The 16549-nt window shown below is 48.8% G+C and overlaps 2 protein-coding genes across 3 annotated transcripts; both read left to right on the forward strand.

Moving 5' to 3' along the window:
• The first annotated feature begins 864 nt into the window (after window positions 1-864).
• Window positions 865-3744, forward strand: nfil3-6 (nuclear factor, interleukin 3 regulated, member 6). Its single transcript, XM_019893499.1, has 2 exons — window positions 865-1177; window positions 1818-3744. The coding sequence occupies exon 2, from the start codon at window positions 1851-1853 to the stop codon at window positions 2997-2999; it is 1149 nt and encodes a 382-aa protein (XP_019749058.1). The 5' UTR covers window positions 865-1177; window positions 1818-1850; the 3' UTR covers window positions 3000-3744.
• Window positions 3745-6913: 3169 nt separating this feature from the next.
• LOC109530009 (transcriptional corepressor LEUNIG-like) lies at window positions 6914-16207 on the forward strand. Of its 2 annotated transcripts, none has more exons than XM_019893495.1 (3): window positions 6914-7207; window positions 11748-11874; window positions 11989-16207. In XM_019893495.1, the coding sequence occupies exon 3, from the start codon at window positions 12245-12247 to the stop codon at window positions 14069-14071; it is 1827 nt and encodes a 608-aa protein (XP_019749054.1). In that variant the 5' UTR covers window positions 6914-7207; window positions 11748-11874; window positions 11989-12244; the 3' UTR covers window positions 14072-16207. The 2 variants fall into 2 exon arrangements, with proteins under 2 accessions (XP_019749054.1, XP_019749055.1); XM_019893496.1 differs by lacking the exon at window positions 6914-7207 and adding an exon at window positions 7984-8001.
• The last annotated feature ends 342 nt before the right edge of the window (window positions 16208-16549 follow it).

Consider the following 16549-nt stretch of genomic DNA (forward strand, 5'->3'; position numbering starts at 1 on the left):
AACATGTTTGCTTGCTCAGGCGGTTTACTTATGTGACATGAGACCGTCAAGGGGAGTGCCTTGTCGTTCAAAGCGCATACATCATCCTTTCACAACAAAACAGGTCTGTTGAGCCGTTTGACACTGAGTCACAATACTTCGCTTTCTAATTGTCACTTGCTGCCTACCGGCCAGGAACAAGTCAAGTTGGTGTTTAAAATTCAAATTGGCAGTCATGATGAAAAATGATGCTGCCGTAGAGGTTTCAACTTAACACGCAAGGTTTTATTTTGTCAAGTTTTTTTTTTTTAAATCGTGATTGTAATTTTAGAAGACATGAAACAAACAACTGCAGTGCTCCGACTACATCTCTGAAAACATACAGTCAGCCAACGCTACCTGCCATAGCCAAGCGCCAGTGCCGCCGCCGTCTGGTACTCGGCTTTCCTCCCACAAAACCAAAAACATGCACAGAGCAGGGATGGTTGTTTGCCTACGTGTGCTCTGTGCTTGGCTGGCAACCAGTTCAGGTTACCCCCCCCCCCCACTACCCCCTCACACACACACTGCCCGAATGCAGCTGGGATAGGCTCCAGCATGCCCACAATCATTGATCAAATCAGATCATGCAGGGGTGTCATGGGATGGATATTTTTCTTTAAGACATGAAAAAAAAATACATATTTTTAAATTCTGTTACATCAACTCTTTCCTGCTCCTGATAATCGTGCACAGCTCATTCATGCTTTAGAGAGAGACATTTCAGATTGTCGACCGAGAGGTTTCTGCTTCGCCGGGTTGCAGTGGCGTAACATTGCTTCATGATGACGCGTTTATCCGGCGGTGGGAGGAGTCGATGAGGTCAGATGACGGCGGCATCTGCTATTTGCGGCGACAGTCGGGAGCTTTCCTCTGCACGGGCGGTCGACGGGGGAGGGCTTACGAGAGGGGTCGTTTCGTTGGAAGGCGGTCCCTGAGCGTCCAATTTGCACACCAACGGGGCCCCGGCTGGTTCATGCGAGGAGAGACCGTCCCGAACTGAACTCCGTGCTACAAATAAGCCGCAGCGCTCTTCCAAGTGGGGCAGAGTCAAGAACGGACCCGTACGGCTGATCATATTAAGTCACATAACCGAGCCGGCAGCATCTGCATCGAGCACGTAGGGGCCAGAGAGCAGAGCACCGAATTCCCATTACAGGTACAACTATTTCCATTATTAGTATTATTGCTGTTGTTTAAGACATCAATGCATGTTGTTATTTTAGTTTTTAATCGATCCTTCGATTTGGTGGACATACTATTAGTTTCCAAATGTATCTGGGGGTGAAAAAAAAGAGGTAGCAGAGAAGTGCCAAATGTGCTGGCGTGGTCTGAGTTTAGGTGAGAAGGATGTGACGGGGGCGGGGGGGATGCTGCTTTTGACGTGAGCAGAACGGCTGCGGGCTGTTCTCGTTTGGACAGACCGTCGCCGGCGATCGGCGTGTTCCCGTCAGAAGTGGGTCGGTCGTCCTGTTGGCGGTTGACCGGAATTTCAAGTCGATTTTAAAAGACGCTCTCCTCTGCGGCGGAGAGAGCGCGCTTTCTGTTGACGGGTTAAGCCAAATGAAAATGTAGGTCAAAGTCATGCAGGCGAGTATAACATTTAAAAAAAAAACTGTTACGCCACAACGCCGGCTGAGTGTCAGGTAACATCGGGCATTAGCACATATTGATCACATATTACGGTACGCATTGCTCCAGTTTCACTGAGAGTAGTGTAATAGAGTTACATAATATCGTGTTGTAATGGCCGTTGCGTAAGCATTCAAATCCCTCCGTTGTGTCTCTATCGCCACTAGGTTGCGCTGTTGCCGCTATTTGACATCAACGCAATGTTTGAGGAGGTATCCCAGGAGATGAGGATGCAGCGGGATGGAGCGAACCTCCAGCCACTCAAGTCCTCGGGAGAAGGAGAAGGAGTCATTCTGTCCTTCCCAGATGATAGCATGTCCGTCCTGACCTCCGGCAACCTGTTGGCTCGCTCCCTGCTGGGGCGCACCACCACCGTCAAGCGCAAAGAAAGCCCCTCGTCCAGCATCCGGCGCAAGCGGGAGTTCATCCCGCTCGAAAAGAAGGACGAAGGCTACTGGGACAAGAGGAAAAAGAACAACGAGGCGGCCAAGCGCTCGCGGGAAAAGCGACGCGTGAACGACATGGTCTTGGAGAGTCGCGTGCTGGCCCTGCTGGAGGAGAACGCTCGCCTCAGGGCCGAGCTGTTGGCTCTCAAGTTCCGGTTTGGTTTGGTCAAAGACCCTTCCAACGCGCCCATCCTGCCCCTGTCCGCGGCTCCTCCGCACACCCCTGCGAATGTGACTCCCCACTATTATCTCCTCAACTCCTCATCGTCGCACGGCAACAACCAGCCGAGCGGGCGGGGCTCCAGAGACGGCGGCAACCTGTCCGAAGATTCCGGGTTTTCCACTCCAGGTGGGTCCAGTGTTGGAAGCCCGGTCGACTTCGAAGACCGGCTCAGTGACCATGAGAAATCCTCCCCGCGCAGAGCGGAGGAGATGACCTTGGACCCCTACCCGTCCTCTGCCGATGCCCCCCACCATAGGGCGGACCACGCCGAGGCTATGAAGAACCTCCCCCATAAACTGCGTTTCAAAACACCCGGTAACTGTGAGGCGAGCGATGCGACGGGTGATCCCAACAGCACTCGACGCAGCCCGGTACCGCCCGCGGTAGAGGTCCCGCGAGAGACCCCCAATGGCCCGGAACTGATGAGGGGCGAAACAGGAGGGGGGCACTCGGGCCCCTGGCTTCCTCTGCAGGGCGACGGAGGCAGGAGGGGAAGACAGTCGCCCCAGTATGTCCCCTCGCCCCCAAACTTCAGCCTGCAGCCTCCCGCTCAAGGACACGCAGAGGTCAAGTATCAGCATGAGAACAACTACCTGAAGTCTCAGCTCAGCTCTTTGAGCAAGGAAGTGGCTCAGCTGAAGAAACTTTTCACAGAGCAGCTCATGGCCAATGTCAACTAGGAAGCGCTCCTCCTTCATGAAATGTTTCCTGAAAGATCACATTTGACTCTCGAACAATTTGTTTTTCAAAGACTGCATTATTTTGTCATAAATGCCGAGCTCTATTCCTCTTGTAGTCTGCTGTTTAGGTTGCACACCTCGGACATGGAGCTTCTTTTTCTGTGTCGGATGTACAATGTTCTCTCACGCTATTCGCGGTCATTTGGGGAATAGCAAAAATTGCCATGAGAAGGCTGCAAAGTAATACTTTAATGACTTGAATAGGTACGTTTTTTCCTGCCCCCACCCCCCAAAAAAAAATCTGCTAAACCGGTGAATTCACGAATGCTGACTGTACTTTCATTTCGATGCACTGTGACAACTCAAGACTGCAGATAACATGGACACCTCTCAACATTTTCGCCAAGCATTTTGACACCCGGGGAAGCAAGAGTTTGTAGTTGCGACCTCATAAGATTGCAAAAGCTTTGCACTGCTGAGACAAGTCAGCTCGATCACTGGAAACCGATAGCAGATAGGACGGTGGCGGGTATACACAAGATGGAGGTAAACTCATACAAACACGAGACTCAAGTTTCCTTCGGTGTGTGTTAGCTGACGTTTATCGACGCACTTCGTGTTTATTCTCAAGCAAAGCAGTCGAACACTGTTACTGTCTGTTGTTTGTGAACTTCTCTTTTCATGCTAAGTTTAAATGTTGTCTGTATATTTTTATTTCAACTCAAATAAACATTTGACAAAGTCACGACGATTCTATGATGGTTCCTGTTCACGTCTTAGTCAATCAAGTCCACCCAAAGTGTTGACTTGTGTTCGAGAAATGCACGAACGGTGCTTCGGCACACTCTGCGTGTTTCTCTTCAGTTTTATCACCCAGGGCGAAAATATGAAATGCAAATCACAAAGTCTAACACAAAACTGACCATCTCTGGGATCTAGTATGAATATTAATATTCGGTTGCGACTCTGAAGTCATCCGTTTCTCGGCTCACGAACCAAGTCAATTGGTTGGGTTCCTTTCATTTTCCTTTTGTTGTCCGCCAGGGGGCGGCAAAGACAGGAGCATTGAGGGTCACTGTCGAGTCGAATTCGTTTTCATCATGCAAATAAGCCACGATCCTTTTGTTTTTGTTCCACTTAATCCACCTCAATATTTGTGTAAGCCAAACCACGTAAATTCATCCATATTATGTCGAGTTTATCCTCACTAAGGGTCGGTTGCTGACCTGGAGCTGAAGGCCTTCCACAGCTGACTTTGGGGGTGAGCTGTGGTACGCCCTCAAAGAAATCACGAGGCACATTCCCTCCTCAACATGGGTGGAACAACGATTCTCATACGTTTGAAAGTTCTATTTTTAAAAATTAAATGCACAATCTTGCGGTGGAACGCAAAGGTAAAGAGGCCGCCGATACGCGACAGATGCTGCAGGTGTGGAGCAGGAAGGAGAAAGGAATGCGATTTAATGAAGCCGCTGCAATATGTTACTACTCTCATCTACGTAACTCTCACAACCCCCTCTATCCCCCAATCTGTTGCCCTCACCACCACCACCACCATCCTTTTTTTTTTTCAGTCAAAGGATAAAGCCTGTTGCTAGGCAGGCAATGCGACAGTTGCCATGGGAACGCTTGCAGACAGAACTGGGGGGGGGGGGCTGCTCGGGTGGGGATCAGGATGGGGTGGAAAAAAAAAAAGAAAGGAGCGATGTTGAGACAGAGAGAATGTGTGTTTTTATGGGGGAGGGGCATCCATGTGCACATGCAGCCAATGCTTGGGCTCCTTCGGTGCTATTTGTCTCCTTCATCCGCGGAGGGAAACAAAGAGCGGCATTCCAGATCATCCCGATTTGAAATCCAAATTTAAATATGCATAAGTCTCGAAATCAAACGTGTGGATGATACAGTTTGAATGTCACATTTAGTGAGGCTCATACTTGCACATGCGTACCCGTTTCTAATTTGCAAAAGTCGTGCATAGAGTATCTTGTAAATGTCACATTGAGTGAGGCTCATACTTGCACATGCGTCGTACCCGGTTCTAATTTGCAAAAGTCGTGCATAGAGTATCTTGTGTGGACACACAATACTTCAAGCTAGTTTTTTACAGTCATCGGATTAAACGAAAGGTAGAGCCGAATTATGATGCAGCGAGAATTGAAGTATCGATCAATACTTAAGTTTGGTTGGGAATGTGAGAGGAAGAAGCAAGGGTGCCGGTAGAAAGCTCATGCGAGCATGTGAAACTCCACTAAAGGAAGACCACAGTAGAGATTTGAACTTGCCAATTTTCAAAACTAGATGAGGCTGCCCAGGTGAGCCCCGTTCCGTGAAAATTATTAAAGGAGGATGTTTTTATGCATAATATGTGAAATGGTCCAATGCCTTGAGAAAGGAAAACATGGGGAAAAAAAATCAGCACGTTAGGAAGACGAAGCTCTATTGAAAAAAAAAGACGCTGTTGGTGGGCGGATGTTTTTTCTTTTTAAATGACCGCGCCATCGGCAAGTAGCTATTGGAGTAACGTTTAGGCTGCAAACATGGGGAGTGCAGTGGGTGAGAAGGGTAAAATGCGTGGAGTCTTAACTGACAGTTTCCTGCCATTGTTTCGTCAGAAGAACTGTGCCTTCCGGAGTGAAATATTTGTCATGGAAGACAACAAAACCATCCCAGACTGCAAAAAAAAAAAAATAATACCACTGCAGTTATGACGGCTGTAACGCTACTTCGAGAAAAACTCTGGTGTGGTCATTATCATCCGCTGGCTCCAGTCCTACGACAACCTACTGATCTCCTTAAAAGGAAGGTCTTTTGGGCGTGGGTGACAGTATACCTCCACCCTCAATCACAGCATTCACACCTCACAAGAAGACGCACACACCGGCATGCAAACTGCAGCCTTCACATTGTGCAGTTCAAATATGATCTGCGTTCACAAAGCACTTTGTTCTCAACCCAATATGCTGCGGTGATTCCCCCTGCAGTGCGGTCATGTTTGAGAGCCGCTCAACTATTTGGGCCGCCTCACACGGTCCGGACCTCCAAGTCGACTTGTTGCACCACGGCAAAACAGTTTCACTCTCATCGTTTCCACACGCCAAGTCTGCCAGCATGCGTATTGCTGCTTGCAATCAAGCTGACTCACAACATGAGCTTCAATAGCAGCTTGGTTATTCGACGCTATGTGGAGCAAGATGAACACTGGAGAAAAACGTGTTAGGCCTGCTCTGATGAACCTTGGAACGTTCTATTCACCTCTGCCAAACTCAAGCAGATGACACAAAAACACGACATAAAAGCATGCCAATGTGGAGTTGTAGAATCCATATTTCTGTCATGATTATTAAATGTAAATCAAGTCCCTGAATGTGTGCAGATTGCTGAAATTGTATTTTACTGTCGTCAAAGTAGGTTGCAGCAGGTTTTGCTCTGACCTCTTCGCCCCTTTAGAGGACAGTAAAATACCGAGGGCCAAGGGGAGCTGATTGGGTCAAGAACCAGTCCCATTGCCAATATGCTTTAAGTTACATCAGCCGCCAAGACCGATTCAGACTGGCCGAACTGTGATTGGACAAAACAAAACAAAAAGTCAAATCATGACGGAGGGGTTTTTAGCAGCTGGTTTTTTAGAAGTTCTTGCTGAAGTCACCCGAAGTCAGGTTGGAAGGGTTGATCAAAACAAACACTTTTGTGGCTGTTTATGTGCGCGCGTTGGCATCCATTGCCGCAATCACTTCGCCTTTTTCGATTCGCAGCACAATTTTACATCCTCTGTCCGTCTGGACTGACAGCGTTTGACGTCTATAGCCACGCCTCTTTCATCATACCGGCCCCGCCCCCCCGGTTCCCTTCTGCAATGGGATTCGAAGGCGCGGGGAGAGGGGAGGGGGCAGAACTCGGAGAGAAACAAAAAACGTGACTAGGCACCCAAAGCGTCCTGTTATGCAACAACTGACCTACTAACATACATTTCGACGCTGAGAGAGAGAAGGGGAAATTGGGAGAGGGAGGAATTGGAGCAAACATGACATGAGCGAGGCACTGAGATCGAGATCCACTGTGCTCGCGCGCCTCCTTGATACGTGCACCGAACGGAGAGCTGGAGTTTGGCAAAAATTGGCGGAGGCTGAGTCGTGTTTTGGAGGATGAGACGACATCAGACAACCACGCCGATTGGTGCCCACTGTGGATTCTCTCATGCAAGCCACTGAGTGAGTTTTTGTTGGTGATTTTCAGTCATTTCTCGACGTCAACGGCTGTTTGGTCAAATTAAAACGGGGCTCATTCGGACCTTGGGAGCAATTCTCGCCACGCCGTTGTCAACGATGTGAGTGAGGGTCTGCGCGTGAGAGAAAAGACCTCGAGGTGGAGGTTCCGCCTTTTGGGGGGACACTGCTTCTTTTTGGGCATTATTTTACAATGATGAATCATTCATTATTTGGATCATTGATCAGATCTGTTTCGTCTCTCCACTTGCATCCACAACACACGTGGTTTGGTACCGTGCATATACGGTACAGTAATTGAATACATTATTATTATTATTGTCGCTGTTGTTGTCGCGGCTATTATTGCAATTATTACAATTAACGCGATTATGATTAGCATGATCATTATGATCATTCCTCTCTTTACTCTTCCTCTCCTTCAAGATGTGTTCGTGGTTGCAGAAATTTGAGCGGCGACCTCTTTGGACGAGTTGTGGGTTAGTAGGCTAGTCCGTGCAGACGAGCGGAGCGCTCGGCTCGGCGGACACACTTCTGCGTGTCACGTGTAGCTGCTTCTTTGGAAAAGGTTAACGTGGCTGTGCGGTCCTCCGGGCTTAACCCTTCAGTCCCCGCCCAAGAAGCCGCAAACACAAACCGGGAAGAGGCGACGTCAGATACGATCGAGCCGCGAGTGCTTCGTGTTGACGTCCGGATTGTGATTTTCCTATTTATGAAATAGATAGATAGATAGAAGAATGGCGGTGTTAACCGGCTTGGGTGACTGCAACTGCTGCAAGGTGAGGTGGGGAACATCTGGATCAAATGTGGGTCAGACGAGGGTCACTGTCGGTGATTACATTGCAGCGTTTATATGCGTAGTGATTGTTTATTTTGGATCCATTGTAGCTGAACTCGGGGATGCAGCTAAATCTGCATGAATGTGATTTGAAGACAGTACAACAAAGAAGGCACGCCGGGCGAAGTATAACCACTACCACTAATGATGGGCAAACAAAAACTAAACTGTTTCATTCTGTTTTAAGATTCAAGATGGAGTCAAACGGATTCAAAACAGTGGGCAAAGCTATTACAAGCTTTTTTTTTTTGTTTTGGAGGAAACTACAGAGCACGTGCTTGTGGTTACCCCACTTGCCCTTGCAGGTTTTTCGTCATGGCCTGCTGAAATCATCCTCCAACGTAAAGCCCGTCATACATCGTGTGTAATATAAAGTGCGATGAATGTAAACTTTATTTGGCACGCACGGCGAAAAGCCTTTTAGGGTGGAAGCAATAATGTCGGCACGTTGAAATCTGCACATCTAAATCCAAAAAAAAAAATGCAAGTGAACGAATCGATTCAAACCAATTTCTAGAAATGGGGTTATTACGCAATCAGGGGAAACCGTTGGTCTGTGCCGTCTGCGTCCGTATTGTGTGACGAGGACACCGCCAGTTGGGTGGCGTACAGCCGGTCTCCGCGCCAGCTATAAATGTAGGTCACATCACTCCTGTGGGAGGTGAGGTGAGGCACAAAACCAAAGGCCTGGTCGTGCACCGCTGTCAGAACCACACTATAGAATCCTCACCAGTCATAACGACACAAATGGACATTGGCTAATAATAAAAAAACCTCAAGAGCGCATGTAAAAAAAAAAAAAAAAATTGTAAAAAAAAGTCCAAACTTTGACTAAAAGTCGACTGTAATGACGCTGAACCCAGTTGGAACGTTGTTTGTTATCCACATTATCAGTTGAAGCCACTTCAAAAAGTATGAGACAAGTTGATTGTCTGGGTTTCCGGGCACATGTGAGATTATAAAAGATGAGTGTCGTGCTTTGTTATTGCGTTGCGGTTGTTGCTGCAAGCGCAGGCGAATTACAGCGTTTAGTAGGCCAAGGGAGCACATGTGACTGGCCAAACACATGGACTGAGTCACTCAGCTTTTTTTTTTCCCTTTTCCAGTGAGAGAGGGCTGATACGGCTGCGTGTTCTTGGAACAAGGATCCAGTTTCGATAGGACTCCACCTTGCTGGCAGGCTTTCTTGAAGCCCCCGCCCCCATCCCTGCATGTTTTTTTTTTTTTTTTTTTTGAAGTGGACACAAAGTCTGCACCCAGATTTGGAATTCACACCGACCCCACCCATGGCATCACCCCACAACTTCACAGTCACGTGCCATATAGCGAACCCCCTCCCCTTTGTAGGACGAGGGGGACCGTTTCATCATTCCCCTTCTTTTGAGCCATGTGCCTTTTATTTTTGGCCGGCTCCTATTTCCTGAAATGCTCCGCGGCAACACGTGCCGGGGCTTGAACTCGATCCACTTTTTCCAGCGAGCGGTGCCACATTTAGAGTCTTGCAGTTTGGGCTCGGTGGTTTGCGTGAACGAGCCGCAACTTGGCTGCTTTTATCATTCCACAAGTGCCAGAGAGAGCCGCGCATGACACGTGATGTGTATGAGAAATTGGAAGGAGTGATCTAGGTCACGGCCACGTACAGTACTTAGATCAGCAGATCAGGTTTGCCCGCTGGAGCCTAATCTCTTTGTATATTTGAGTCATAAATGCCAGTTACTCATGCAAGTTAAATAGCTGCCTTCATTTGCCTGTTCAAAAGAGTTTAAAAAAAAAAAAAGGGCGAGTGAGAGAAAAGGAAAGGAGGAGCGTGAGCTGCAACTCAGACGAGTAAAAGACGCTCACTAATGTGGGAGATGGGGGGGATGTCACCCACTGACCTTTTCAAATGCTGACGAATCATCTGCTTTTGATCACGTCACCCTATGTTGATTGTTGGGGCTCTGACATCGGATGTGACCCCTCACCCCCCCGACCCCCACTTTTTGCCAAGGGTGACACCTTCCTTGTGTCGATGCAATACCTATGTTGTTGCAGTCACTCCTGTTATCCAACCGTATCAAGCGGCCATCTCATCCTTTGTTGCGCTTCTCTTGCTTTGATTCATTTCTTTGTCTACACACACTTGCTTCCTCCTCTTACACCCTGCTGCAATTTTACACATTCTCTCTCTTTTTTTTTTTTTTCCCTCAAGTCTCCCATCCCGTTTTGTCTTTCTTCTGATCTCTGGCTCCTCTCTGAGGGGTTACATCTCGCTGCAGTTCTGGTGACCTAGATTCTGTACAGTGGAGGCAAATGGACTTTCTGGGTCAGTGGGGCACACTGTGAAACGTGTGTCTTTTCCCAATCGGCCTCACCGCTGCCAGAAAGCCATGCGAGCACATAACCGGTTTTGTCCTCGTCTGGCTTTGAAGCTGAACAATGATTCTTTGAAACGGCAGGAAATATGCACAGCACATGATACATTTCAGGGCATTGTATACTTGGAGCATTACATCATGGGGTCGGTTTATTCGGGAAAAATCACAATATAAGATATACGTTTAGTTCATATCATGAAATTGCTTTTCAGACGGTCTAATAGTCTAAAGTCACCGAGAAGAGCAGATGTGGATTAATACCTACGGCGGCCCTTAAACTTGACCAGGTGTTACACGAATACTGTACTCCTTCCCGTCGACTTAAGTGACACGTCAACATGTGCAAAAGTTAATCGTTGGTCCTGGAAGTGGTCATGAATGAAGCGAACTGATTTCCCTCCTCAGACTGGCAGTTTGGTTTTTTTGTGTTTCATCTCTGATGCAGACATCATGAACACACACAGACCGCCTTCATGTTGTAGCAAATGTTAGCAAGCTTTGTCAGTCCTGCCTTTCGACCCTCATTCTGTCTTTCAAAGTGGCCCTTGACCTATATTTATCAATAATTCCGAGCTCACTTCTCCCCAAATACACGCACACACTTAGGCCTCAAAATCTCATGCCCCGGTCTCGGCCTCTTTTTTTTTTCCTTGACCTGCACTGGCTGGTTGCCTTTGTCTGCCTTATCTGCTCTCCCTGCATCACTGATTTGGTTGTTTTGGTGAAGAATGCTGCCACATTCCTCTGAGGCTGAATGCACAGAGGGTGGTGGTGGGGGGGGGGGGGGAAGCTGTTTTCAAAAGGGTTTACACTGTTTTCAAAAGTGTTTACACATGGGGGAATTCTCACTGGAAAAGGCAAGCGGGGCTGCTCCTGTCTCATCCACAAAGACCCCCGAATGACTTTTGACCCACTTATACCTTTCATTTGAGCTTCCAGCCTCTGATGCAGTGGTTTGCCGCCGCCGGCTCGACTTGTGCATATACCCAAAAAGCTCACGTGGATGACGAGATAAAAACGGGACCTTAAGCCTTGCGGTGAACCCAGTGACCACATTACATCACAGGCTAAGGGTTAAGGGTCATAGGCTTGCAGACAATGCGGATCAATAGCGGAGCACAGAGGTCAGACGGTATCGTACGTCCTCTCGTTGGTTGCCATGGGACCCGACGTGCAAAAGCTAACGTGCCTTTTGTCACTGTGCGCACGCAACAGAAAAAAAGGGGGCGAGGGATTGAAGACGATCTCATTTTCACTCTTGTATGCAAATGTGTCAGGAGTTGAGCAACATGATCATGTCTTTTGTTGCGGTTTGTTTTGATCTCTTCAGCTTTTAATCTTGACGGCGACAAGAGAGAGAACAGAGAAGGCGGGAAAACGAGCAAGAGTCGCCAAGAGAGCGGCACACTGAAGTCGACTGGCGGACGGACTTGCTGCTGTTTGCATGCAGATCTGGGGTACAACATTTCCTGATTTACTCAATGAGCCATTATTCTGGAAAAAAAAAAAACTAAAGCAAAAACATAATCCACTTGTAACTAAACAACATATTTTCTTTGATTCAATTCCAGCTTCAGCGTCTCAGTCAGGAATTGGAGCTCGAGTAACCGCAGCAACAAGTCGATCAATGAGGCTGTGAGCTGCAACTCCTCTTGATCTTTTTGGCTCATTTGGACGCTTGATCTCCCTCCGGCCTGAGCCGCACTTCCAGTAAATAAACTGATCGAGATCTTCAAGGAGCTTTGAAAGGGGCGAGCGACATCACCTTGATCTCCGACCCGTTGTTTTGCTCAGTTTCCCGTTCAAACTGGCTCCTACCAGACAAGAATGGAAAATCTGACTTCAGTCCTCAAAAACTCCGGAAGTAGCATCACCTGCCTCGAGACCTTCGCCGGTTATGAGGAGTCAATGCCGTCTCTCCAAGGGACGCCGCCTCGCATAGGCCGGGTCCTCAAACCCAAACCCAACATGACCTGCAGGCGAAAACGCGAATTCATTTCCGATGAGAAGAAAGATGCCTCCTATTGGGAGAAACGGCGCAAGAACAACGAGGCGGCCAAGCGCTCCCGTGAGAAGCGGCGTCTGAATGACATGGTTTTGGAGAACCGGGTCATCGCGCTGAACGACGAAAACGTGAGGCTCAAGACGGAGCTGCTCCAGTTGAAGCTGCGCTTTGGCCTGATAAGCACCGCCTCTTACATTGAAAAGAGCCAACAGATTGAGGGAAGCAACGGCGCGGGAAACGGAGGCTCCTCTTCGTCGTCGTCCTCTCAGTACTACTCCAGCGGCTACTCCAGCAGTTCGCAGGTGATGATGAACTCCGATTCCTCCGAAACCGAGCAGTGCGGGCTCGGCGAGGGCCACAGGCAGATGGCCAAGTACTCGCCCCGGGGTTCCCTGTCCGACATGTCGGACGGCTCCTCCAGAGACAGCCCGGAGCCAATTCCCTTTGAGATCAAGCAAGAAGGCGACAGGCTGGAGATGGATATTACCAACGGCACCACCACCCAGATCATGTTTAACATCCATCGAGGTCTGGCCTCTGTCCCCACTCATCATCAGCTCCAGCAGAGTTCGCAGGAGATGGAGGCGGCCTATCACAGCCAGCAACAGCAGCAGCAGCATCTTCACCAACAACCAGCCCGCCAGGAGCCCGTTTCCGCCGTCAGCGGCCAGGTGGCCCCTCAGCCACCGGCTGCCCAGAGGAGCGTCATTCTCTTTTGTCCCGTCGACAGCTTGACGCGGAGCCAAGATAGCGATGGGCAGAAGCAAAGCAAAAGCGGCAGCCAGGCGTGCGCCGGCCTACAGCCGCAGCCCTTCGCGGAGACCTGCGCGGAGCCTCTTGCCGAGGTGATGAAACGGCTCGAGAGGAAAACATCAGACTCCCCTCTGTACGAGCTCTCAGGCAGCCGCGACGAAGATGGACAAGGACAAGTGTACACGACTTGCCCGTCTCCCCAGCAGACCCTGCGGGAGCAGCGGGAGTCTCATTTGCCCGGAGAGTTTATCCACGAACACGTGGAGGAAGTCATCCAATCCCGGCTGTATCGCCGCCACCAGCCTCCTCCTTCATACCTCAGCGCCCAAGACGAGGAGCCGCCCATTCTGAGCTTCGAGGGCGAGTTCCCCAACGACGCTTATTACCAAGGCCGATCGAGCTCCTCCAGCAAAGACACGTCATCCAGCGACGGCGATCCGCGGAGCTCCGACAAGGAGGCCTCCACGGACGAGGACGAGTCCCCGTCCTCATCCTGCTCAGACAACTATCACAGCCAACTTCTCAACGGCGTCCACGAGCCCACCTCGCCTCAACCCTCATCGCAGAGCTGCTCTCAGGCCCAGGGCCGTGGCCGGGACTCCCAGGGGGAAGTGAAGGCCACGGCGTTACCCCACAAACTCCGGCTCAAACATCGGGCCATGAGCTCCGGGAGCAGCGGAGGCCATTGCTCCGGCCAAGAGTCCCCAACAACACCTCCCTCGGCCACGCCGCCCCCGCTGCCACAGCACCCGTACTTATCCCTCTCGCCGCAACAGAGCATTCAGAGAGAGAACCCGTCCGAAGCCATGAAATCGGCATTGGCGGGAGGGGACGGCGCGAGGAAACATCACGGCAAAAAGGAGACGGGTGGACGACGGAATAAGAGACGAGATTAGGTGACTTCGCGTTCGGTCGCGGCAAAGCATCCTCCGGTGATATGGATCCATCCATCTTCCAAGACATTTTCTTTCTCCTCTGTCACTCTCCTGCCATAATGCCTTGTTCGCCTCCGATCACCCTCCGATGCCCTCGGCGCATGAAGCCGGCCTATTTTACACCCCTAACCTCAAAGTCACCAAAAAGGCCGGACTTTGTGACTTGTAGGACTGTATCATACTTGTATATGTTGTACAGATGTGTCATTTCGTACATTCTCTCCATACCAACAGAAGCACTTTCTTTTTTTTTTAAATGAGATGAGAGGGGGAATGGAACTCCGTGCTTTTACTTCAGCTGCCATTCATTTCACAAACGGCACATTTGAATCCAAAAAAATAGAATGTAAAACAATCATCAGTCTCCAGCTTTAGCAAGCACAATAAATTGGCCGCATACCCGACTGCAGGCGAGCGCGTCGGGCCGTTTTCTGCCTTCATTCAAACGCGAAACGAGCATCCTCTCGGGACGTTCCCTTGACCAAAGAAACCGTCAGCCCCTTTGGATACAAAATTTGAGTTCCATGCCTCTTCCCAGACCCTACCTCTATGATCCCGATTCTCTCCCTGAGTTCACAAAAGATCATCATCACCTTTATTTTCTCAGCACTTATTTTGTATATGACTGTGATATATGAATATATGTATCTATTCTAAATCTCTATTTTACCAAAAATTGAATACAAAATGCAGCACACCTGCCATGACAAAGGATTTTGAAATGAGCGTCCTTCAAGGAATCCGAATGAAACGACCGTACGGTCACGCGGTCCGCTCTTGCTATACAGGACCCACTCAAATGATAAACGCCTCTCTCTTGATTGTTAAGCTTTCGCATAATCACATTTTGATGACCCGTTTACACCGAGAAAAAAAAAAAAGGGCTGTCCGGTTTGGAGAGCCTGCAGCACTGAATGAAGAACGTTTTGTTTTCTGGGGCGAGTGTGTCATGAAGACGCTTGGATTTTTTTTTTTTTCTTCGTCTAGAACCAGCCTTGAAATATGTGGTGGATCTCACCAGCTGCCGGCTATAAGCCTGCAGTTGATTTGAGCGTTAGCAACCATAACTGTTGTCACTGGCCCAATGTATTTATTTCCCTCCTCTCCGCTTGCCCGACACTGTATAAAAAAAGCCCACATGAACATAGACATCATTTGTACAGCTAGGGAGGAACCGACATCCACCGCGGTCTCGACTTTGAACTGTGATGTCGGCATTTGATGCGTGGGGTTTGAGTTGACGATGTGCTAAGTTGTACAAACGCGCTAACTGTGCTCTCATTGTCACGAAACCAGCCGTGATGACCAATGATGAACATCGGGGTTACAACTTGGCCAAAGAACGGTTCGCCTCATCAAAATTTCCATGAACACAATTTCCGTTAGCCATCCGCCTCCAATATCCAGTTCTCAATGTAGCGCTAGCGCTCAAGTGAGTTTGCGTGTAGCCTGCGCTGGGTCCAAGTTAAACAGAAGTATATGTACCATGTTTGGCTTTTTGACACTTGTGTATAAATGTAAAATTCCCTCACCCTTGAACAACACTGCCATGTTTATTTCATTGGTTTTGTATCTTTTTTTTGTTTTCCCTCCCCCATCACGGTGTTGTTCTGTTCCCCGTACTGTGGCGTTTATCCTCTCGATCCCGATGACATGTTTTCGACTCATACCAATTCCCCGCCCGCCCCCTTTTTCAGTGTGTATTAACCGGTAACGTTTGTGGTTTTGCTGACGGTTTGATGAAAAAGAGACAAGTAGACAAAAGGAAACGAGCACAGATCGTGGTATTTCGAGATAGGTGGCAGTTGCTGGTCATTACCGTCTCTTCCTTTTGACACGAAACATGGACGGAACAACACGAATGGAGGTGGGAGGCATTTCAAGATGGAAAAATATATGTAAAAAAAAAAAAAAAAGAAGGTTAAACCAATCGAATGTCTTAACGTTATTTTTATTTTGTTCCATTCGCAAACATTTCTATCATTTATGGAAAATCTCCAAAAACCACAGCTGTAAAGCCATCCTTAACCAGATGATGAATGACAAATATAATCGTGGTGACCGTTGTGCAGAGAAATAAAAAGGCTTGTGTTGGTACTGAGCAGCACTTTGCGTTTTCTGTTATCATGATCACCGTTTTCCTCTTTCCAATCAGCGCTACCCCCCCGAATGACTTGAACGGGTCTTGCCCGAAAAAAAACATGTTGAGCAGACGTAACATGGAGCAGAGCAGGTGACAAGCAAAACAACTGAAGAGGGTGAGTCATGCTGGTGGGATGTGCACAAAGCTGGGCAGCGCCCGAGTGAGCCGCTTGGCTCCCGCTGCCAACGTCCAAATACAGAAACACCCCCCGCCCCACTTAAAAATCAAGATATATATTGTTATGATCACTCACATACAGGATTGAATGCATCATCTTGAAGAATAGGAGATTATTT

Source organism: Hippocampus comes, unplaced genomic scaffold (assembly GCF_001891065.2).
Source record: "Hippocampus comes isolate QL1 unplaced genomic scaffold, H_comes_QL1_v1.1 scaffold23, whole genome shotgun sequence".
NCBI classification, from domain to species: domain Eukaryota; kingdom Metazoa; phylum Chordata; class Actinopteri; order Syngnathiformes; family Syngnathidae; genus Hippocampus; species Hippocampus comes.

Bases quoted from the DNA above. Each gene is read 5' to 3' on its own strand.
- nfil3-6 (XM_019893499.1), top strand. From the start codon at position 1,851: ATGTTTGAGGAGGTATCCCAGGAGATGAGGATGCAGCGGGATGGAGCG.
- LOC109530009 (XM_019893495.1), top strand. From the start codon at position 12,245: ATGGAAAATCTGACTTCAGTCCTCAAAAACTCCGGAAGTAGCATCACC.